Genomic DNA, 25,092 nt, shown 5'->3' on the forward strand with positions numbered 1-25,092 from the left:
TATACTCCTCAACAAAACGGAGTTATAGAAAGGCGCAACAGAACTTTAATGGAGATGACTCGGAGTATACTAAAGCACATGTGTGTTCCGAATTTTCTCTGGGGAGAAGCAACAAGACACTCGACGTACTTGATCAACAGAGTTGCCACAAGAGCTCTCAAGAACAAGACACCATATGAAATGTTTCGTTCTAAGAAGCCCAACATTAATCATCTACGTGTGTTTGGTTGCATTGCATACACAAAAACAGAGTCATCTCACTTAAAGAAACTAGATGATAGATCACGAGTGTTGGTACATCTTGGCACAGAACCAGGATCCAAGGCGTATTGCTTATACGATCCACAAACACGTAAGGCAGTGGTGAGTAGAGAAGTGGTTTTTGATGAATCAAAAGGATGGAACTGGAGACAGAGTATTGATGAGCTAAACAAAGAACTCAAAATTAATTTTGGGATCTTTGGGAATCATGGCATTCAAAGAACAAATCAAGTCAATGAAGAAGAAGAGGTCGAAGGAAATAATGGAGAAACAGAGGAGGTGAATGAGAATAGTGAGAATCATGAAGAAAACAACAACTCTGAAAGTGGAGAAGATGACGCTGAAGATCAAGTACCCGCATTAAGGAGATCACAAAGGGAAGTTAACAAGCCTAAATACCTAAAGGACTACGTGTTGCTAGCTAAGGAAGAAGGAGAACGCCTACTCATGTACTTGAATGATGAGCCTAGAAACTTCTATGAAGCAAGAGAATCGGAAAAATGGATGCTTGCATGCGAAGACGAGATTCACTCCATTACAAAGAATCACACTTGGGATCTTGTTGAATGTCCAAGAGAAGCCAAGCCAATAGGTCTAAAGTGAATTTTTAAACTCAAAAGAAATTCCGATGGAAGTATTAATAAATACAAGGCTAGGCTTGTGGCTAAGGGATATTTGCAAAGATATGGAATCGACTTTGAAGATGTGTTTGCTCCGGTAGCAAGAATTGAAACAATACGTCTCCTTATTAGTCTCGCAGCTTCAAAAGGATGGGAGATACATCATCTTGATGTCAAGACAGCATTTCTCAATGGCGAGCTAAAGGAAACTATCTATGTAACTCAACCGGAAGGCTTTGAAGAAAAAGGATGTGAAGAAAAGGTCTACAAGCTCAAGAAGGCTCTGTACGGTTTAAAGCAAGCTCCTAGAGCATGGAATGAGAAGTTGAATCAAGTTCTTAAGGAACTGAAATTTGAGAGATGCTCTAAAGAACCTTCGGTGTATAGGAAAATGGTGAATCAAGATGTTCTTCTTATTGCGGTGTACATCGACGATTTATTCGTCTCGGGGACAAATCTTAAAGTTATAGAAGAATTCAAGAAGGAAATGGCATCTAGGTTTGAGATGAGTGATCTTGGTAAGTTAACCTACTACCTTGGAATTGAAGTCTGTCAAAACAAGGAGGGAATAACTTTAAACCAAAAGCGCTATGCTTTGAAAATTTTGGAGGAAGCTGAAATGACGAAGTGTAACTTGACTCATATACCAATGGAGGCTGGCTTGAAACTGTCTAAGGCGTTAGAAGAAAAGGACATTGATGCTACTAGCTACCGAAGAAATATAGGTTGTCTTCGTTACTTGCTTCACACAAGACCCGATTTATCTTATTGTGTAGGAGTGTTAAGTCGGTATATGCAAAACCCTAAGGAATCACATGGAGCTGCAATGAAGCAATGTCTAAGGTATTTGAAAGGGAGTACTACACTTGGACTTGTCTATCCGAGAGCATCTTTAAAGGAGTCAAAGCTGATCGGGTATAGCGATAGCTAGTAGTCATAATGAAGATCCGGATGATGGAAAGAGCACGACTGGACATGTGTTCTATCTTTGTGGGAGCTTGATCTCTTGGTGCTCTCACAAGCAAGAAACTGTGGCACTTTCGTCATGTGAAGCTGAATTTATGGCAGCTACGGAGGCAGCAAGACAGGCGATATGGCTTCAAGACTTGCTTAGTGAAATCATGGAGTCAACATGTGAGAAGGTCATCATTCGAATAGACAATCAATCGGCAATTGCTCTTACGAAAAATCCGGTGTTTCACGGTCGAAGCAAACACATTCACAAACGGTACCATTTCATAAGAGAGTGCGTGGAGAATGGATTAGTGGAAGTCGAGCATGTACCTGGTGATGAGCAAAAGGCCGATATTTTGACTAAGGCGCTTGGGAGGATCAAGTTCAAGGAGATGCGTGAACTTATTGGTGTAAGAGATATGAGTGGAAGTGACTTCAAGCTTAGGAGGGAGAATGTTGGTTAAGCTTGAAGATATCTTGGAGAAGAAGTAATCCTAAACCGAGTTATGGTTATTAAGAGATAAGGTTGTTAAGAGATAAAGTTAAATATATTGGGAGTTATCCAATATATTATGAGTCCTTATAGAATTAGGATTTGTACTTCTTGTATAAATAGAGATGTCGAGTAATGGCATAAGATTGTGAGAGAGTTTAAGTTTTGAGAGATTTTCTTAAACTAATAAAGAGGTTATTGAGGTTAATACGTTTGGTTGTCAAGAGCTTAAACATCAAATATCATTTTACAATACTTGAGGTTTGAAACTATCAAGACTATTTTTGACGTTGTTATGTCAAGACCTGAGAGTTAAGACGAAACAGTACGATCATATCAAAAGCAAATCCAGTTATAATAGGGCCACTTGACCCTAAATCCATCAACCAACACATCCTGACATGCATAATAACAATAATAATATACTGATAATAAACTAATCATATACCCTTAAAACGTAACCAATGGCAGAAAGCTTATAATAAAGAGTTTCTTTGTCTACTTGTATTTGTTTTTTTTCATTATCAAATTAGTGTTTGACTTTCCAAAATTTACTCCTATGACAAAATGTTTAGTGACCGCTATAGAAAATATTAATTATGCACCAATATGTATAAAGTAACACATGTTTAGTTTATATAGATGAGAATTGAAAATAGCAAATAACAATTTCTCACGTTACACTGGATATACGGATCCATCAAACTATTTTTCACTATAGAGAATTGCATCTTGATTCTTGAATCTTGAACAATGAAAAAGTTCTTATAATTATACCCTAATCATGTGCATGTGTATATATATAATGATTTCAAGATGCTTGATGCTTCTATCATGGGGCGAGGTAATAGAGGGATCAAGAGATTAGTTGTCTCTTGCCTGTCATTTCTGAAATAGATTATTACATTAACCCACGTGCTTTTTATTTTGAAAGGTTGACTATTTCAACACTTCCAAGCAAAACTTTATGCCTAAATTTAAAGAAATTAATGAGTTTTCTTAACCTAGATTACCACGGTTGCGCAAGACACTAGACCCTCAAAAGAGTCAGATGTGTCTCTCTAAATAAATATTCACAAGCACTTTATTTCTTAAGAGCTAAATTTTGCAAAGAGGATGTATCTAATTAAAGGGTATATATTTCAATTATATATTCTTAGTGTAACTCATTGCAATAAACTTGTTCTATGTTAGTATTACCAATGTATGGTAAAAAGTAAAATAGAATGAGCGATATACTGAAAAGTCTAGTGATGATTTCTATGTAGTGATAGAATAGCCAACTATTTGTCGAACGGAAATTGAGTTTACAAACCTATAATTAACCATAGTGTTAATGTTTTAACAAAAAATAAAAATGTCATAACCAATAGTCCAATACTATATAAAATACAAAAAAAAATCAAGGGAAGATCTTGGGTTGGTGCAATACTTACAACAGAGAAAAAAGTAATGAACAAAAAGACATTTTTCTATATATATGACAATGATTGAACCCACCATATATTGCGGATGAATGCAAATACTTTGTTTATTTTCTGATAATGAATTAGCGAGCGTTGTTAAAAATGAACAAGATTTAATTAGTTGTTTGAAATTTTGAATACATTCTTGTTGGCAATATATAGAGAAGATTTAAGAAGATGATATTATTAGGTCTTCTTGAAGATTTCGTAATCTTTTCTTAACCCTACATTAATATTAGTATTCGACCAAAGAAGGGAATATTATCTTATCAAAATGGAGATAGATTATTTTTTAACTAGTTGATCAATTGATGTATCTCTTGTGGAATCTAGCTCTCCTCAAGCCCTCTGAGGATCCTTCGTCCCTCTTTATTACGATCCGACTCTTACTCTTTTTTTCCTTTCTTTTATATTATACTAGATCATGACCCCGCACGTACGTGCGGGGTTTCATATTTTAAATTTTTTTTAACAAAATTTAATTCAATATAGATTATTATGTTGTTTTATGATATATTCTCTGTTTCACAAAGAGTGTCATTCTAGAGTTTTATTTTTGTTTCACAAAAAGTGTCATTTTACATTTTTAATGTAACTTTTACATTAAGTTTCCTGATTTACCATCAACCCAAAGCTACTTTTTATTGAATTTAAATCATTAATCACTTATTAAATAGGGGCATACATGTATAATCTATATAATTTAACATTTTATTCAAAAAAATACATGTATAATCTAAAGTTTTCTTAATTTGTGTGAAATGTGTCAAAATGACACTTTGTGAAACGGAGGGAGTATATTTTAGTGTATTAGATCTGGATCCACGTACGTGTAGAAATATTTTTATAGAAATTGTTATATGGATTTTAAAAATATAAAATATTTTGTTGTATTAGTGAACTTCATAATATTATAAAGTTAGAGTAATGAACAAAAAATTCAGTTGCGTTAATGCATAATTATATTTTAAGATCCGGACTAATTTAGTTGCAAAAGTTAAATGGTGCTACATTTTTATTTTCTTAACTAATCAAAACATTTCTAACAGTTTGATTACATATGTTAAATAGGATATGAATTCGGTTTTAGTTTGGGTTATTTCATGTATATTAGCAAGGCGTAACTATTTTGGAACAGAAAATATATCATGTCCGGTATCTGTCATAAATTCTTTGTTCCATAACCTGTCACGTACATGTAAAATAAAAATATTACGGTCCCATATCTGTCATAAATAGAGTATGTGTAACTGAAAACATATGTACATGGTTATGTGTAAACAAATTTATTTTATATAGTGCTCATAAACCGAACTCATACCAGTTGGGTTTTGATTTTTAGGTGGTGTTATTCAATGATGGATTTTAATAGAATTTAAATCCAACACTAATCCAGTGTTATTCAACTAATGATTCCAAATCTAACTTTAAAATCTGGTGTTATTGGATTTTATACTTCATTAGATTTAAAAGTTTGGTGTTATTCAACTATGATTTTAAATAATTCATTAAAATCCAGTGTTATTATGGATTGGTGTATTATGGATTGGTGTAAAGAAGATCCGGTTGAGAAGAAAAAAAAGAAAACACAAAATATTTCGAAATTAATATGTACAATCTATTGTTTAGATCTTTCTGAAACTTGCTCTATATGAATGCCCAATATCATTTTTTTAGAAATTGTGAAATAAAATTTTGTTTTATATTTCAAAATTTGTGAAAATATTATAACAAAACTGAGTCTTAAATATTTGTATTTAATTTTTTTACGAAATTTCAAATTCAATCTTAAAATTCTCCATTGATAAAATTTTTTAAACTATAGTGTTTTTAATTTTGAATTAAAATGGTATTATTTTTCTTTTTATTTTTGATATAGAATAGTTTATTAGGATTGGTTTAGATAAAATTTTAGTTAGAATATCAAATCTTAGTTTTTCAATTCTCATTGGTTAACAACTTTTAGAAAAAAAATTTAAATTTTCGTCCATAATTAATAAGAGAGAGAAAGTGAGTTTAATTTTTTGGAAAATAATAATTACTTTAAGGAATTTTATTATTTTTTATTTAAATATATTATTTTGTGATTACTATTGTATCTTTAATGAATTTATTTAAAAACTAAAACCAATGGCATTTTTGTAATACTTTACATTTTATAAGATTATTTATGTTTGAGTGCTTCCTAATTAATAGTATAGATTTCTATTTGTGTATATATAATATTTCTATTTGTCTTGTAAAATCAGATATTTAAAAGTGATTTTTCTTGTTAATCTAAGTAAAAAATATATATATTATAACTAGCTTTTACACTACAAGAAAATAGCTTATTTCCTAGGACTGAATCCGTCAGTAAACTCTCAGAAAATGGCTTTTCAGACGAATTTCTAAGAAATTATTGTCGTCGGTTTGAAGTGGTCGAAAATCCATATATGTCAGAAATTCTTCAAAAATTTCCGAGGAACAAATATTCCGAATAATTTTCAAGAGATTTCCAATGGAAAATATTTTTGAGAAATTTCAAAAGAAACTATATTGTTGAGGTATTTCCAAGGGACAAAATATGTCCAAAGAATTTCCAAAAGAACCATATTTCTGAGAGATTTTCAAATGACAAATATTTCCAAGGAATATATTATTTAAATTCTTAAAAAAAAAAGAACAATTATCACTATATATTCGATCCTAAATATTCATATTTAGTAATAGATACACATTGGCATCAAGAACTTCGAGAGAGTATTATCAGTATCAATCAGTCTAATGTATGTTATTTTTTATTAATATTACCAACCAATATCTAATAGTATTTGATCCTTTCACGCCTACGCATAAACTTGAGTCGTATTTATGTATAAGAATATAATCGTGTTTAGCCATTACCAAGTCCAAATCTAAATCTCTCGCTCTCTCTCTCACTCTCTCTCTCTCTAGAAGGTAAACTTCAACTTCATTTTTCTTTGACTGCTTAAATTTCTCAAATTCTTGTAAATATTTTGGGAAAAGCTTTTGGAATTCAAGAAATACTAATGTCATATGATTTCATTTTCTTGGGTTAATAGTTGCCTCATATGATTACCAATTTTTCAGATTTTTAACTAAGAAGCTAGCAATCATGGCCACAACGATGAACGTTTTCTCTACCAAATGGTCCTCCGAATTGGTATATTTCTATACACACATACATACATATTTATGTGTGCCTCTCTTTCCTCTTATGATTTTGTATATATATAAAATCTATATTCATGTTCTTTTAACCTACTTTTTTTTTGGCAAATTTCATGAATCTTTATTATATGCTTTTCGTGTAGGATATAGAAGACTATAGTATCATCCAATACCACATGAATTCACTCGTCGGAGATGTTCCACAGTCTCTCTCATCTCTTGATGATACCACCACTTGTTATAACTTTGATGCTTCTTATAATGATGATTTGGTCGAAGAGAAACCTTCAAAGATCCTCAAGACCACTCTCATATCGCCAAAGTTACATCCTTTTTCTTCTTCCAATCCTCCTCCTCCAAAGGACCAGCCCTCTTCTACGATTATTTCTTTCGAAAAGACGGGTTTAAATGTAATGAATCACAACTCTCCAAACTTAATATTTAGCACCAAGGAAGAAGAAATTGGATTACCAAACCAGAAAAAAACCGAGCTGATAATAAGAGGGACAAAGAGGGCGCAACCCTTGACTCGAAGCCAATCAAATGCTCAAGATCACATACTCGCAGAGAGAAAACGGAGAGAGAAGCTTACTCAAAGATTTGTAGCTCTTTCAGCCCTAGTTCCTGGCCTAAAGAAGGTACACATATGTAAAAGGAAATCTCTTCTTCTTCTTGTTTAATAACGAGGCTCATATCAACCAAACGATAGTAGTCTTTTCTTAAATCTTTGTATTTTGCTAGGCAAGAAACCAATTTTCATGGACAGTATAGTATATTCTCTCTTTTCTTATACCAACAATGAAAATTTATTTGAGTTTTGACTTCGGATCTCCCGGTCATGAGACTAAATTCTTTGATCAGGACGGACTTTGTGAAACTCGAAATTTACTAAAAATCCTCCATATATATATAAGAATTATGATTTTTATATATACAAATCATTTGCAGTTTCAGCTTGATGGATATTCATTTTGATTAGATATTAATATATTTACATGCTATATATTGAAATATGCATATATGTGACTATAGATGGACAAGGCTTCTGTGTTGGGAGATGCAATAAAGCATATAAAGTACCTCCAAGAGAGTGTGAAAGAGTATGAGGAACAAAAGAAGGAAAAAACAATGGTTGTTGTAAAGAAGTCTCAGCTAGTTTTAGACGAAAATCATCAATCATCATCATCCTCCTCAAATCGCGACTTCTCGAGTTCAAATCTTCCAGAGATAGAAGTTAGGGTTTCGGGAAAAGATGTTCTTATTAAGATCCTATGCGAGAAGCAAAAGGGTAATGTGATCAAGATTATGGGGGAAATTGAGAAGCTTGGTTTGTCTATCACCAACAGCAATGTCTTGCCCTTTGGACCCGCTTTTGACATCTCTATTATCGCTCAGGTAACTATATTCTCATACAAGCTACAAAATAACTTGTAATAGATATGCATTGAACATGTATATTGTGTGAAAAAAGGAATCAGTTCTATAGATAATGCATATTATCTTAAATATTCGATATTTTGATTACTCGAAAAATCTAATTGTATATTGTTGATTCTTTTGCAGAAGAATAACAATTTTGATATGAAAATCGATGATGTTGTGAAGAACTTGAGTTGTGGCTTATCAAAGCTCACTTAATTGGTTTCACGTTTCATACATATGCACATTCATCATCAATTTCTCTATCCGAAGAATCCAAAATCGGGTTTTCCATGAAAGTGGTTTTTTAAAAGTTGATAAGCTTGTTGTATGGAGGTTCTTAAGTCATTAAAAGATCCTTGTTCTTATGTTGTTTAAGTCTACTCTTCCTCTCCATGAAAGTGTTTTTTCGCAGTTGTAAGTTTGGATATATATTTCCTGCGATGTAAAGCATTTCGTTAGTTTAATAAATGTACGGTGTGTTTCTTAATAAGTTTGATCAGTTTTTTCTGTCAATTAAACACATCTAGTCACTACGGTATTTATACGATAATTGATGTTAAAATGGTTTAGTAATACTAAAATAACCTTTGTTTTTTCAAACCCATATATCTAAAAGGGTACAAGGCTACAACCAATAATTCATACTGTAGAATGAGAAGATGGATTTCTAAATGGGAAAAATGCACAATTTTTATCCTTTTAAATTGCTTTTGCGCGTTTTGTCGCACCGGCATAAATCATTGCAAGTTTTGGTAACATGGTAGGGAAGATGAAGGCATTAAAGCAAAAAGAAAACAAGGTAGCTAGGGAAGATTACGAAAATGCCTTCAATGAAATTTAGGAAGATTATATCATTGTAGATGTATATAAAATCAAACTCTAACCAAAAAATCGTCAACCCTAACTTCAGTTTAAAATATATATAATCAAGTTTATAATCAAGTTTAAATACGTGGGGATGTGCCTTTAGTCAAGTGGTTAAGTATACTTGACTCCGCTTTCCCCACCGGAGTTCGACTCCACTAAATCGCGTTACTCCGCGTAGTAGGGATTGGCTATGGATCGGGCCTTGTCGATCCAAAGATATAAAAAAAAAAAAAAAAAAAAAAAAAAAAAAAAAAAAAAAAAAAAAAATCAAGTTTAAATACGTATATTATATATATAGCTTTCTAGAAACTATAGCAATTGAATCCAAACAAAATAATCATTTAATTGAATTGAAAAACGTGGGCTAGACCTCAATTTTATAAGTAATTAATTTCAACTCGCCATGATTTAGTTCACATCTTAAGGAAAAAAGTGAAAAGCAAAAGTATTACTCCTGTCTCCTAGTTATAGTGGGAATTCCTTAAAAACAGGCGAACAATGACAACTTATTTAATTGAATTGAAAACGTGGGATTTTCCTATTCTATTGAAAACCCGTTTCACGAAGGTCAAACAAATGTGAAAACCAAAAGTGTTCTATGGAGTATTGTTTTGTCTTCGTCAGGTCCAAAAACCAAAATGCCTAGAAGGTCACATAAACCTAACACCAATCTTAATTATGTAGGTACATGTTTATCGTCTAGATATATTTAACGAATTACTGTAACCTATCGATCGCTTTTAGGAAATTCAACATATGATAAACTAAAAAAACTATTCTATAATGATAAGTAAATTTTTTTTTAGATTATATGAAGAATTCAAATATTACTGATCCAGTGGCTAACCAATAAACACTAACAATTTTCATACCTAAAAGCTAAACTTTTTTCTTATAATATATATGGTTAGTTCCCAAATATTGGAATTATGACGTAGGAAGAAGACAAAACTGGAAGGCCCCTTAATAGTGAGTTTGATTAGGACGACAATAATAAAATGAAAATGATTGGTCCTATCCAAACTCATTGACGAAATAGTGTGTTAATGATAATATGTAATAATGTTATATATATGATAAAAGATTGGTCGTCGTCAGCTGGATTTATGATATTTTCGGCGGCATATCCCGTCCACACCGCACCACCAACCGGAAGGTCTGTGTAACCATAGATACACATTTGTCTCACTTTATATCATTAAAAAAAAAAATTATATATTATATGTTATCCAGATTTCGTATCCAAAATTTTCTAACAAAATCTCCATTTTATATTTCTACTGACCTTTTTAAAAGGTACTGTTATGACTTCAATTCAAGAGGTACGTACCAAATCTTTATTATCAAATATATCGAGACGATAGACATGTACACACATAAACATATAATTGTTATTGTAGTACGCAATACTACGGAAAGAATATTCCAACAGCTTTCCATGCCGCATACATTAGCGTTTATCCTAACGTTCCAAATTTGCGTTGGAGAGCAAGTTCCAGATCTGCTTACGGAAAAATACAAACTCAAATTGAGACCCTTGCATTTTTGGGTTTGAACACATCTTGCTATGCAACCCTAGCTCCAACCGCATATATACATATATATTTCCTTTTTGGGTTTGTTTTCAAAGGGAAGATGAGCAAAGCGAGTCCACATTTTCTTATAAAATTGCTTGTGAAGAAGAAACAATTGGGTCCAAGATTACTAAAGACAAGGGTAAAAGTACGATGGGGTCTTTTTTTTTTTTTAATTAACAATTTAAATATTGATATTTTTGGTACTGTTAAAAAAAACTGAATGACTTCATTTTTTTTTTTTTGTGAGAAGGGACCTAATTATGAACATCAAAAACACATATATAAGAAGTATATATATTTCTTTGGTGTGTTTCGATTTTCTAAATGAAGATATTTAATTAAATATTAATGTTTGAGGTGGAAGAAAAAGACAATATCAACAAAAACTCCAACATACTTATTTATTCACTTAGTCAGTTTTAAAAATGTTTTAGTACTTCTTTGTTAATTGATTAAATATTATGTGTACTAAATATTTTTTGTTTTTTTTTTTTGTGTGGAAAGGAATTACAAAATTATAATTGATATGGTTATTCCAAATAAATTATGTGTTTATGAGCATATTGCTTTCACAGATTTCATATTTTATAACAACTAGTATATATAATACTTTCTTCTAACAAAATATATATAATACTTATGGTAATAAAAAAAAATGTCGACATCCACATGGCATCATAACTTCTTCTGCAACATATCCCTCGATATCATATCCACCATTAATCTAATTTATTGCAGAAAAATGGGGCGAGATATGTTTTTGTAGCACTGGAAAATCGAATGGCAATGGCATTATGGAAACTTTCATAAGTTGCATACTAAAGATATTTAATTTAGCAATATGTAAAGAAGAAATCAATTTTCTAATTAATCACCTTCAATTTAAAATGGTCATACGGTGTGAAAACATTTGGATAACTCGAATTAAAAAAAGATCCAAATATTTGGATAAAAATTCCATTACCTCTAGCTAAGTTTAGGTACTACACAAAAGGGTTTTACTTACAATTCTCAAAGATATAGTGAACCTAATTTCCATTAATGATTATTATATTAATTTAGATGTGATTTTTCCTTTTGAAAAAAATTAGGTTTGATTGTTGGACGAATAAAATTGGATATAACAGTTTCTCAATTATTACAATTTAAAGAAAACAAGTGCTTTAACAAAAGGAGGAAACAATTGTAGTAGTTATCTGTCAACTAATGACAATATGCCACATAATTATTAAATAGTTTAGAAAATTGGATATACCCATCTAAAGTAACACCACATACTAGTACTTAAAATACAACTTAAGTTGATATATCCAATAAAGTTTTATCATTTATTGTTTCAAATCATATTCGATAAAGTTCTACAATGATAATCAACTGTTCTTATTATCCTTGTTAATATATGTTATAGGTTTGATGTTGTAATCATGCAATTCATTAACCTTGAGATGCATAGTTTGAGTCTTATATGTTCTATTTTTTAGATTTTTCTTCCAGTTTTGTTTTCTAGTACGCTTAAATTTTTCTGTTTGTTTTAGGCATGATAATAGTTTCAGCCTGCAATAGGTTTGATGATTGATAAAACGACTGTTAATTTAGAGCTGTGTTTACAGTTTTTGTTGTTGTAAATTTCTTATTTCATAGATTTTGGTCTTTTTCTCTTTTCGTGTATCACTATAATCTTTTGTCAAATTTAAAAAAGTTATAAAATTTACAAAGTTACAGATAATAGTACTTAAAAGATTATAAAGTATAACTTTTATATATTTCTTTGAAAAGTAATGAGGTTGTTAGATGGAGTGATGGACGGGAGGAGGCTTTAGAGACTTTTTCTTGATCCTTGTTGGCTTGTTGTTTCCGAGTGGGAATAAGTTCTCCATATACATATCAACACGAAAAACACGTGCGTATTTACACGTATTGATATTTGTTGATGATTCCTTGCACATCAATAAAATACACAAGGAAGCCTAATAAATGTGGTAAGACTTTTAGGACGTAAAAAAGATAGTATTTTATTCTGTATAAAGACAAAAAGCAAATGTGAGGGAAAAAAAAAGAAGAAAATAAAAAGCTTTATTGGTTGGTTAATAAAACCTTCGGAAAAGAAGAGTAAACGAGTAACTGATGACGAAATAATTAGGAAAAACCTTTTTTTTTTTTCCTGTCGTTGTTCGAACTATTAATTTTCAGTGTTTACAGATTTAAGTACTTTTTATTATGGAAAACTACGTTTTGTCCTATAAACGAAGAAAAAGCTATTTTCTAATATTTATCGCGAATCTCATATTTTTGAATTCGATCCAAATGGCAATCGAACACGAAAATCTATTTTTTCTTCAACTAAAGTTTTGTTTCTCGATTTTCTAGTTTTATCCGTAAATTTCATCTCAAAAAGATTAGATATGTGCTCGTCCGGTCTTCTTTGATATGTGCTAGTCTGGCTTTCTTCCTCGGCGAAACTCTTCTTAATTGGTATTAATTTATAATTTCTAGCTCTAGGCCGAGAAACAATAAAATGTGCACCTCATTTAACCTTAATTTGATTCGGTTGATATGAACACCCCTCTTAACCTCCTTCACAGCAGAAGGGCTTTATCTAATATCAAGTTAAGACATGATGCAAAATTGGTGACTCTTCTTTGGGCAATAGACAGTATGTGTGGCCACATGATGAACCATGTATTATTTGCTTTAGAAGACTCGAATTTGAAAGGTGCCATTTTAAGACCAAAAGCTTGGCCATCTTATAGATTTGAAAGGGAACTTATTGTGGATACTTTGAAACTGATTCTAGAGTAGAGATTGATCTTTCAAGAAGCATCAGCACATGGAGGAGCTAGTTTCATTGTCAAAAGTGTTACTACGAACGGTCGTCTTCAATCGTATATAGTTTCAAGGACCCCGAATTGGCTTAGTAGTGTCTTTGCGATGAAAGAGTTTAATCCTCTTACTCTGCTTTTTGTGATACTTAGTGTAGTTGCTAATTCTGTGGTAGCAATTATTTTGTAAAGGTCTTTTTGTATAAAATTGCTTAGTTTTTGAGAATTCTTGTCTTTACTTGTGAGTTTTAAGAACCATATTCTAATTGTTGTAACCCAAACCAAATCAATATAATTATGAGCAATACTTGGGTTTATCCCTAAGGGTGAATTCTTTTATTCACCTCCTTTTATTTTAACCAATCAAAATTCGCCACATAATAAAAAAATTAAACTCATTTAATTATTAAATCTAATCCCTAACCACACTTTTGTAAACCTAAACCGATATATAATCTCGTTTAATTACAAATCTAAACCCTAATTCTCCTTTGTAAACCCAAAACGCCAATTAAACTCGTTTAATCGTAAATAATCTAAACCTTAATTGTACTTTCTAAACCCAAACTGACATTTAACCTCGTTTAATTGTAAAATCTAAATCTGTTTATAAACTCAAACCGATATTTAACCTCGTTGAATTTAGCTAAATATTTAGTGATATATTTGGCTGAATCTGGTTGAATATTATATTTGGTAACCGCTAAATCTAGTTTATTTTTTTTTTTATTTTCGGTAGAATCTAAAAATTATTAAGACTTTAAGTGAAAATATCATCAAGTTAGTATAAATACTGATAGTATAAGTGAAAATATCTAAATAAAATAGATAGAAGAAGCACTTATGATATTAGAACTTATGCCTTTGATGATCATTAACTTTTATACTGATAAAGAAATATTACAATTATTTAAATTAAATATATATTGGTTAGCAAAATATAGTTATTCTTCTATATTTTATTTTTCAACTATTAAAAATATGTAAATAATTAACAAAAGTTTTTCAAAGCATTATTGAAAACTTAACTTCAAAAATTATAATAATATAATATAAGATTATCTTTTTTTTTTGGTGCGAATAATATAATGTTATCTAATTACTTTTTTTCTATTGCTCTTTAGTATTTTAATAAATAATATGATGAGGATGAGTAAGAACATTAATAAAATTTTCATATTTTAAATAATATTTTAACATAGCTATGAGTTATTTTTCCGAAATTTTAAAATTCATTTTAAATTATTTAAAATTTATTAAAACTATCCAAAATTACTCATAATTATCCGAACATGAATTCGAATTTTGTCCATTCTAGTAGTGATTTTGTGTATTTGAATTATTCGTATATCATATCCATATTATCTTACTTGTTTGAAAATATAAATTTAAAGCGTAGTTTTTGATCTCCAAATTAAATATTTTAATTTGAACTGTATACTCGTTATATCCGAACTTTTATCTGAAATGAACATAGTTGTGTGTGAGCTGATATACAAAAAACTGTTGAATTTAGTTATACGTATAAGTGGTGTTCAAAATTGCTTAATCTCGCTAAATTTATTTTGTGTGCTACTATTTAGAGCCTTAATGTCTTAAATATGCATCAAATATTACAAGAAATGACTAGACATCTGTAAAAGGAAAATTACAAGAAATCAAAATCACATCATGGAGACATCCACCGTACGTGTTTTTATGCATGTGTTCATATTCAATTATTCATGAAAATAAGATCTAAAAATTAACTTTTTTTCTTATGCCGTTTTTTTGCATGTGAGCTGTTGACGCGGCAAACATTGTAATCTCAGACCTCTAGAAGCCAACAAATTATACGATCATAATATTTTTACATATACGTCACGTTTTATGCATTATATACACAATCTGGTCAACGTAATTATAGAGTGGAAGAAAATTAACACGCGTCTCGTTGTCAAATATATAAAGCGAATACCTGAAAACACTTTCTATTCCATAAACACTTTACGACAAAACATAAAGACATCTCTCGAATTGTCTTTTAATCTTGTCTAAATTAGGAAAAGATTTGACTTTTCTTTATGGATGAAGACTTCTTCTTAACCGATTTCTCACTAGAAGACATTGATTTCGACTTTAATATTTACGAGGAAAAAAATCTATCACCTGATGAATCGAATTCACAAAGATCAGCTGATCAATCATCAAAATTTGATCATCAAATGCATCTTGAGTTCCTCAGAGAGCAGCCAAAGCCAGTGGTGAAGATCAACAACAAGCAACAACTGATTTCTTTTGACTTCTCTAGTAATGTGTCTTCTTCTCCAGCCACGGAGGAGATCATTATGGATAAATTGGTTGGACGTGGAACCAAAAGAAAAACATGTTTTCATGGCACAAGATCTCCGGTTCTAGCGAAAGAACATGTTTTAGCCGAGAGAAATCGCCGTGAGAAGCTTTCTCAAAAATTCATTGCTCTTTCAGCTCTTCTTCCCGGGCTTAAGAAGGTAAATTTTGTAAGTTTTATATCTACTAGGTATTTCATAGTGAAGAATAACACATGATAAAAATAATATTATTTAATCAATATCAATTGGTTTTGAGAATACATAACTATCTTGTGGTGTTTTAGGCGGACAAGGTAACGATTCTTGATGACGCGATCTCACGTATGAAACAACTCCAAGAACAACTAAGAAAGCTCAAAGAAGAAAAAGAAGCAACAAGAGAAATTCAATCCCGTATTCTTGTGAAGAAATCTAAACTACTTTTCGACGCGGAACCTAACCTATCATCTTCTACTCTAGATCATGATCAATTTGATCAAGCGTTGCCAGAAATCGATGCAAAAATATCTCAAAACGACATTCTCATCCGAATCCACTGCGAGAAAAGCAAAGGGTGCATGATTAACATACTAAAGACAGTTGAAAATCTTCAACTGCGCATCGAAAATAGCATCGTTTTGCCATTCGGAGACTCAACTCTCGACATCACAGTCCTTGCACAGGTGATCATTTTAATAACTATATATATGGAATACTAAAATGGATAACTTGTAGCTCATTCAATATAATATTGATTTCATTAATTATACGGATTATCTACAATTATCTTCTTAATTTTTTTTTTTATGGCAGATGGATAAAGATTTTTCGGTGAGTGTACTTAAGGATCTCGTAAGGGACCTGAGACTCGCAATGGTTTAGGTCTTCTTCCAAGTTTCAGTAACCTGAGAGATTGTACATGCATTGACGCAATCGTTTCGTGGATTTGCTGTCGTTTTCTTCCTAAGGATTTTTCACACGTGTTCTACCACGTGTTTGATGAATTTTCGATAAGGACCGTTGAGAATTAATTTAGATGTAAATTTTTTCTGTTAATAATTAATTTAATGTAACAGAATTTTCAAAAAAAAAGTAACAGAAATAAATGTGGCCTTATCCTTGTAATGCCTTTTGGCTTGTTAATGTATTTTGGAATTATTGACAAACCCTCTTCGATTCTTAATGAAATTCACATTCTTACCAACAAGAAAGATATTGTAGCTAGAAAGCAAGCCCTTCAACCAACAAAAAAAAGGAAAGAAGATATTGTAGAAATTAAAGCAAAATTACATGGAAGGTTAATGTTATAAACTTCTGAAATGTATATGAACCCTTGTTTACAGTCCATTTGAATATTCGGAGAAAAAGTCTATTCATAGGTTACATCTTTCCCAAATTAAAGATTAGTCTAAGTTTCTTCATAAATCTAGGATTTATCCTGAGTTATAAGAGAAAAAAAAAACATATCAGTAATTGCTGCACGACGTGACCAAATAGTAATTATTGCACGACGATCCGATACGATTAAAAACCCAATTCAAAACTTTTAAGTATCTTTTTGTCTTGTATAGACCTAAAAAAACATTTCTTTGTTTTGAGTATTTTTTTTTTTTTACCATTTTTATAATCACCCCAAAAAATAATTTAGCATCGATTAAGAATAAATTTTCAATAAATTAAGCATATTAAGATTTCTTTCTTATTTCTTGATTTCCGATATACATAGTCACACGATCAAGGGTCAACTATAGCTTGAAAACATTGTACTTTGTGATCTTCAGATTGACACATGTCTTATCTCTGTTAATAACGCTTTTAAATGTTTTCCTTACTTACTTTTTTTTTTTTTACACCTTTTAAGCATCTCCAATGGTGTTCTATATCTTGCTACAAATTTTATATTTGGAGCAAAATCACTTCAATAGTGTTTATATATTGTTCTAAAAAAAGAGATAATTTGGAGCAACACTATTCATATCTCTATTTTTAGAGTACAACTTTTTTTTTTACAAAGTTTATATTAAAACTTTTTTATTTAGGTATAATATGATACTATATTAAAATTAAGGAAATACTTAGGCATCTCCAATGTTATTGTAAAGTAAAAATCATAGTTACTAAATTAATTGAAATTTAAAATATAATAATAACATATATTAAATTAAAAAATAATGCCATCACAAATGATCGCTTTCGGAACCACTAATGATGATGATGCTTAAATAAAATATATTAATTATTCGATCTTCTATCTATGTGTTATAATAAAATTTAATTTTTAATAATATGGTTATATTAGATAATTGTTTAAAAATAAACTAAGTCGATAGAATTCGCAAACTTTAAAAATAAAGAACTCTGTGAAGAATTAAAAAATATATTAAAATAGAATGTTTATTTTGGAGCAAAAAATAGAGCCAACTATTGGAGCAAACCTCTGCTCTATGTTTAGAGCACTCCAAATTTAGAACAAGAAATAAAGCCAACCATTGGAGATGGTTTAATGCTGTAAATGGTAACATGGGTTTTGAGGAATTCTTGAAAAATTAAAATTGGTTACATCATTTGCATGTTGAGGAATACTTGAGGGATTTGTGAGGAATTGTTGATGTTTCAAAATTTAAATTTGTTTTTAAGTTGTTTAATAAATTAACCAATTTAATTATTATTAAAACTAAATAATTATTAAAACTATAATATCTAATTTAGTAGTAGAAGACTTCTACTAAAAGTTATTAGTAAGAAAAATTATAAACTAGAAAAATAAAATCGTTTAATTTTTATTGAAAAAGTAACAATTACTAGTTTATTTTATTAGCTTATGCTTTTATATGATATTTATATTTGATAAAAAAAAAGATTAAATGTATCACATTTTTAATATTTTACAAATTTGAACTTTTTTCAAATTAAGTTATTATTTGATGTTTAAAAAATTATTAAATTATATTAAATTTCAAGTTTAATATTTTCATTTGTTTTTTATTTGCTCTTGTTGACAAAATAAAAATTTGGAATCTATATTTTCATATGTTTTTAAATTAATTTATTAATTTTAAAAAATTGATTAAAATTCAGCTGTTACTATTTAAATTCGAAGATATTCAGTTAGATTCCGCAAAAATCATCATTAAATTCAGCTTAATTTAGCCGGATTCCACTGTTACTATTTACACAGTTACTTTTCTTTATATATTTTGAATTTAAAAACTCCATTCATATCGAGAAAGGTGTGATCACATGAATCACATGTGTACTATATATATATCACGTGATCAATTCTATACCCGTTAAAATTGGTATATTTAAAGAAGAAAAAACACTCTCGGAATGATTTAACTCTTAACCACTGCAGTTGAAAGTTTGTCAAAAGCGTGACCGTATATATACATGAGAAATCACGTGTTTGCTTTATTACGTAGTCAACATCACCTTTCATATGAGATTTACTCTGAATTTTGATATGAGATTTTCCTTGTTAAAAGTTAAAACAAAATCATATATAAAAATGATTTGAAGGGTTCAGTTTTTTAACAACCAAAACTATACATAAAAACAAAAAAATCAGATGGTGATAGAGTGATGTAATACTAGCATAAACCACAACTAGATTACAATTTACAAATCATGTTCGTTTTGACGAGTTTCAAAAATTCAAAAGTTTTTGTTGGAAAAAAGAGTGAACATATTTCTTAGATAATGTGGGGTTTATATATCCATTAAATTATTCATACGATCCTTGTAGCGATAAGGGTTTTTTTTTCTTTTTTTGATAAGGTTCATTCATTTGTTTCTCATCATAAATCTCCGCAATTAATATGTAGACAATAACAATAAATAAAGTGTGTAAGGGGTAACATGGAGAGTAGAGATCATTAAGTAGTACTTATAAGACTTTAATAAAATGGATCTCGATCGTTTCCAAAAAGAATAGCATCTAAAGGTGGATATAGCTTGTAATACTTTTTATTCATTTCGTTATATATTCTTCAAGAACCATTTAAAATTTGAAGTATTAAAAAATTCAGATAAAGAGTAATGGTAATGACATGTACCAGTATTACTAATTTGCTGTTTGGATATTCGTACAGATCTCAAATTATTCTATTTTATTATAATTAATAAGAAATATTTTCTTCGTTTCGAATTAGTTGTCGTTAAGTTTTGTTTTAAATTAGTTGTCGTTTTCTGTTTTCAATGCAGATGTTTGATAGACTTTCCAATTTTATCCATATTTTTAAAGTTTATTTATTGATGATATCAAATAAAACAATACATTAATTAGGGGTAAAACAGAAAAAATATAATGTTTTTTTAATATAACTCGTGAAAAAACCATAAACGATAACTAATTTAAACCTCTTTTGAGATTTAGTTAATTTCGGATGACAAAGAAAAAAAGACAACTATTTTAAAGCGGAGGGAGTATAACTTATTTTAACTATTATTGTGAATTGTTTGAATTTTATACATTTAATATTACCATCCACACAATTCAAAGTCCATCTTCATAATATGCATTGCAGTATGGTGAAAAATTATTTGTTATCCACATAAACACTGTTGGTAATAAATATTTGTTATGTATAGTCACATTGTATGTTTGAAGTATATATATACTGAACCATATTTTTTTTTCAATTCGCCAATTAATCAGGGGCGGAGGTAGGTAAGGGATAGGGGCCAATTGACCCCCATAAGTTTTGAAAATTCCATTATATATGTTAATTAAGTAATTATAGTGACCCACATTGAAGATAATTTTGGACCCCTATGCACCAATCAACCATAACACATAAGAAAAAGAGAGAACCTAATCTATTTGGATTCATGTAAATACTTAAAAACCAATAGTTATAATGTAATTATTCATGATTTACATGATTAAGTCATGCATGACCACGGTTACGGTTATTGCGGTTACGGTTTATTAACCTCCGGTTACGGTTATAAAATTTCTCTAACCGTAACCTTAACCGTTATATATACGGTTAAAACGGTTACGGTTAAATACGGTTACGGTTACAACGGTTACGGTTAAATACAGTTACGGTTATCTAATTATTACGATACGGTTAATATCAAAGACAAAAACTTAGGTATTTTTAACTTTTAGAATGAAAATTTTAATGATGATATATCAAATAATATATATTTTACAATATATAATATATTTTACAATATATAATATATTTTACAATATATAATATATTTTATAATATATAATATATGTAATTATGTACTTTAATATTTATAGTTAATTAGCTATTCTGTTTTATTAAGTAAACCAACGAATAACTAAATAAATGGTAATAATTATAATGATTAAGTTATTATTTTATTGACAATACGTGTTCCAAACAATAATATAGAAAGGATGTTATGAGAATTAAGAAACGATTACAGGAGAAAATAATAACTTGTAAATTATTTATTATTTGATTTGTGGAAAATGAGTAGTGGACGAGTGAAGTGGTTTAAATTTAATAGTGGGGCGCATTGAACTATTTAAGGCACTTTTTTAGTGAAATAATTATGTATTTTAGGTTTTAACTGCACGGTTAACTATACTTAACCGCACGGTTAACCGTACGGTTAACTAACGGTTTTGATACGTTTACGGTTAATTAACGGTTACGGTTAGTATATTTTTTAACCGTAACAAATTTCTTTTTACGGTTAACGGGTACGGTTATTGACCGTTTTATACGGTTACGGTTCGGTTACGGTTGAGAAACGGTCCGGTTACGGTCCGAAATACGGTTACGGTTAGTTTTTGGTCATGCTTCATTAAGTTAAAAACGTAAGGAGATTATTTCTGGTTTTTTTAACAAAATACTTAGTTTTTTTTTAAGTTTTCACAATAACAAACCAGAAACACTATAACATTTATATAATTATTTCATTACATTTTTGGATACGGATATTTATGTTTTTTATACATATCAGTTTTACCTTTTAAAAATTCATAACTAAATAATCTTTTATTGTTGTAAATAATTTGTTTTGACCCCTATAACTAAATTTTCTAGCTCTGTCACTACTTTGAGCCCGTAACCAAAATTTTCAAAACAATTGTTGGTTGGGCTTGATTCCTTGGATTTAGCTTTTGGGATTTGCGTTTGGACCTTTGCGCTTCTGCTCTATTGGATCTTCTGATTCTTGGTTAAGGGCTAGGTTTTGATTTTGAGTTTGTCATTCGGATGGTATTTCGTTGTGAGGTCATCTACTATCCCCTTCTCTCGGCTGCTTTGTTGTAGTCTGATGGGTTTCAGGCCAAGCAATGGACTCGACCTTCTGCTCTTCTCTTGCGAGGACGTCACTAGTTTCATGACGGTAGATGGCGGAAGCTAGGTTGACGAGTGTCCGTGTGTAAGAGTGGTTTTTCTTCTTTGACTTATCTCAGGTCAAATCTCAAGGGTTGTCTCTTTGTTCCTAGCTCTTTGACTGTTCTGGTTTGGCGCGACGGTGGCAGTTTCTGTTTCTCTGTTTTCAGTGGGCTCTGCTTTCATTCTTGTCGGCGTGCTATTGGTTTGACTTCGGTTATATGGCACATCCGGTCTCCTTGAGGCTGCTCGACGCTAAAGGTTCTATGGGAAGTTAAGTGAAGTCTACTGTTTCAGCTGGTCGGTTTTAGAGCATTGATCCATTTTGATCCTTAGTGTATGTCCATCTTGCCTTGTAGTTTTAGTTATGGATATGACTTCCCTTTCATAGGGCTTTAGACTCCGGGTGATGCGTCACACGGTCACGGAAATAGCCTTCGGGACGATGGTACGGTCGGCGATCGGTACGGACAGGGCCTTCGGTTACGACGGTTACGGCGGTTACGGCGGTTACGGCGGTTACGGGACGGCGAGGGAGGTTGACGATGAGTAGCTCGAATCGCCTAGACTCCAAAGAGATGATTTGCAAGGGTGGGTAGCGACAACCGGTGAGTATCTCGAACCGGTGGTGACTTGGAGAAGAGGGGTGTGAAGGCGGAACGAGGTAACGACACACGAGGGATGGTGGGCTCGTGATACGGTTACACTTAGAGGCTTTGAATCCGATTCAAAGACTCTAAGGAGCTCTCAATGTTTTCGCAACAAATGAGAAAAGGAAAGGACTGATTTTTATTTCAAAAGAAGCTAACCCTTACAAGTGACTTAGAGGGCCTTTATATAGGCGTTTACAAGGGAGACTCATAAAACCCTAAAGCAAACAGTCAAAGCGCGGGTCAACAAGGATAGACGTGTCAAAATACAAACCATAAGACAAGAAGAGCCTAACGGCTTTATTACGAAAGGAAGGAGAGATGGCCACGTCATGCGGAGATGCGTGGTCATGCGCTAGCGTACGTTGGCCTCGTTAAAACCCTCTTGGTAAACCACGTGGGATAAACCCAAGTAGGGAAAAAGAGTACCACGTCCAACTAGTGACTTTGATGCCTTCACCTAGTGATGGTGAAGACGGTCCGGACAAGCTCATGATCGTCCGGATGGTCGAGTCCAATGGGGCCGTATGGCCGTGGGTCGTGTACTTGGATGAACTCTTCCGCGAAGGCATTGCACTTGATCCTGAGATTGCGTGCAGCTCCCCTTGACCTTGTGACAGCTCCCGGAAGGATTTGAGGTACCTTGGTCGCCGGTAGTGTCCCGTGGGTCGCTCCGGGTTGGTCCATGTTCCGTCCCTCGTCCCGGCCCTCGTCCGGATCGTTGCTCGTATGCTGTCCGGTAGGTTGGGTCTCATTATCCCCTCCCCCTTGGGAAGGTTCTGACCTCAGAACTCCTTCATCATTCCCTACATCAAAAGGAACCAAATCAGAAACATTGAAGGAAGTAGATGTGTTATACGTACCGGGTAGCTCCAAGCGGTAGGCGTTGTCGTTGATCCGCTCGATGACTTGGAAAGGGCCATCTCCTCTTGGGCTAAGCTTGTCCTTTCTACGTTGTGGGAACCGCTCCGGTCTTAAGTGTAACCAAACCCAATCTCCCGGCTTGAAAATCATGGCTTTGCGGTGTTGGTTGGCTTTTCGCGCGTATTGCTCGGTTCTTTTTTCTAGATTTTCCCGGACTTCGGTGTGTAACTTCTTGATCAGTTCGGCCTTGGCTAATCCGTCTTGACATTCTATCTCATTGGGTGGTAAGGGTAGCAAACTCGCGGGGGTTAAAGGTTTGAATCCGTAGGCCACTTCAAATGGAGACTTCTTCGTTGCCGAATGCACGGACTGATTGTATGCGAACTCCATAAGGGGAAGTAGCTCTAACCAAGTGCCCGGATTGCTTGCCACGGTGGTCCGGATCAAGGCGCCTAAGGTTCGGTTGACGACCTCCGTTTGACCATCCGTTTGAGGATGACACGCGGTTGAGTATAGTAGCTTAGTTCCCATCTTTCTCCATAAAGTCCTCCAAAAGTGACCAAGGAACTTGGGGTCTCGGTCCGACACGATGCTACGGGGTATCCATGGAGCCTCACAACTTCCCGAAAGAACAAGTTGGCTAAGGCCGTGGCGTCCGATGTCTTGTTGCAAGGTATAAAGTGAGCCATTTTGGAAAATCGGTCTACTACGACGAAAATGGAGTCTTTGCGGTATTGGATAGGCAATCCAAGCAAGAAATCCATAGATAAATCGACCCATGGTGCATTCGGAATCGGTAGGGGCTTGTAGAGGCCATGTGGCCATGGGGTGGCCTTGGCGGTACGGCAAGTGATGCAACGGCCTACGAACTTCTCGACCATCCGCTTCATCTTAGGCCAATAAAAATGTTCCTTTAAGACTTCCAAAGTCTTAGTAACCCCAAAATGCCCGGTTAGGCCTCCTCCATGTGACTCTTGCATTAGTAGGGTCCTAATAGATCCGGCGGGTATGCAAAGCCTTTTGTCCCGAAAGAGAAACCCGTCTTGGATGTAGAACCGTGAGTGAATTCCTTTGCCGTGATCCCTATAACTCTCCCCAAACTCCGGATCTTCTTTGTAAACTTCCTTGATCCCTTCAAAACCCAAAACCCTTGCCTCCATGGTTGTGATCAACGCGTGTCTTCTTGATAGCGCGTCGGCTACGACATTTTCTTTGCCCTTCTTGTACTTGATAACGTATGGGAAAGCCTCTATAAACTCTAGCCACTTCGCGTGTCTCTTCTTCAAGTTG

General features: G+C 32.3%; 2 protein-coding genes across 2 annotated transcripts; both read left to right on the forward strand.

The window, feature by feature from the left end:
• Positions 1 to 6,813: 6,813 nt before the first annotated feature.
• On the forward strand, positions 6,814 to 8,886 carry LOC9316524 (transcription factor bHLH18). The gene is made up of 4 exons (XM_021027398.1): positions 6,814 to 6,960; positions 7,112 to 7,606; positions 8,001 to 8,363; positions 8,532 to 8,886. Exons 1-4 carry the CDS (start codon positions 6,913 to 6,915, stop codon positions 8,604 to 8,606), a joined length of 981 nt encoding a protein of 326 aa, XP_020883057.1. The 5' UTR covers positions 6,814 to 6,912; the 3' UTR covers positions 8,607 to 8,886.
• Positions 8,887 to 15,609: 6,723 nt separating this feature from the next.
• On the forward strand, positions 15,610 to 17,148 carry LOC9314699 (transcription factor bHLH19). Its single transcript, XM_021027166.1, has 3 exons — positions 15,610 to 16,142; positions 16,268 to 16,645; positions 16,776 to 17,148. The coding sequence occupies exons 1-3, from the start codon at positions 15,717 to 15,719 to the stop codon at positions 16,842 to 16,844; spliced, it is 873 nt and encodes a 290-aa protein (XP_020882825.1). The 5' UTR covers positions 15,610 to 15,716; the 3' UTR covers positions 16,845 to 17,148.
• The last annotated feature ends 7,944 nt before the right edge of the window (positions 17,149 to 25,092 follow it).

This window comes from Arabidopsis lyrata (genome assembly GCF_000004255.2).
Source record: "Arabidopsis lyrata subsp. lyrata unplaced genomic scaffold ARALYscaffold_4, whole genome shotgun sequence".
In the NCBI taxonomy this organism is placed as follows: Eukaryota; Viridiplantae; Streptophyta; class Magnoliopsida; order Brassicales; family Brassicaceae; genus Arabidopsis; species Arabidopsis lyrata.